Source organism: Buceros rhinoceros, unplaced genomic scaffold (genome assembly GCF_000710305.1).
Source record: "Buceros rhinoceros silvestris isolate BGI_N320 unplaced genomic scaffold, ASM71030v1 scaffold26907, whole genome shotgun sequence".
NCBI classification, from domain to species: Eukaryota; Metazoa; Chordata; class Aves; order Bucerotiformes; family Bucerotidae; genus Buceros; species Buceros rhinoceros.
Genome location: NW_010423235.1, coordinates 78,738 through 79,035, shown reverse-complemented (window position 1 = coordinate 79,035; position 298 = coordinate 78,738). Strand labels below are relative to the sequence as shown.

The following is a 298-nucleotide window of genomic DNA, read 5'->3' as shown; positions in this document are numbered from 1 at the left end:
AGATCACCAGTACCATCCACAAAGTGGTGCGGGACTTTGTCGCTTCCTGGTACCGCACCATCAGCAGCGAGCCGGCCTTTGAGGCTGAGGTGGAGAAGGCCATGATGGGCTTGGCCACTGAGCTGAGGCGGCAGATGGGACTAGTGGATCGCCAAGCCCTGGCCCGCCGCCTTCTCCTTCTCTGCGGCCATCACTTGCAGAGCTACCTGCAGGCCTGTGAGGCCCTGAGGAGCAATCCAGAGGGTGGGCAGAGCCTGTGGCAGGGGTAACGACGGATGGACGGGCAGCCCCCTGCTGC

The 298-nt window shown here is 63.4% G+C and overlaps 1 protein-coding gene across 1 annotated transcript in view; it reads left to right on the top strand.

The window, feature by feature from the left end:
• Window positions 1–8: 8 nt before the first annotated feature.
• The window catches only part of SNX19 (sorting nexin 19), a gene marked incomplete at its 5' end in the record, with an annotated part of 19,580 nt that continues 19,290 nt past the window's right edge, over window positions 9–298 (top strand). The window contains 1 exon segment of the mRNA XM_010140370.1: window positions 9–295. Coding sequence (XP_010138672.1) covers window positions 9–295 — 287 coding nt within the window.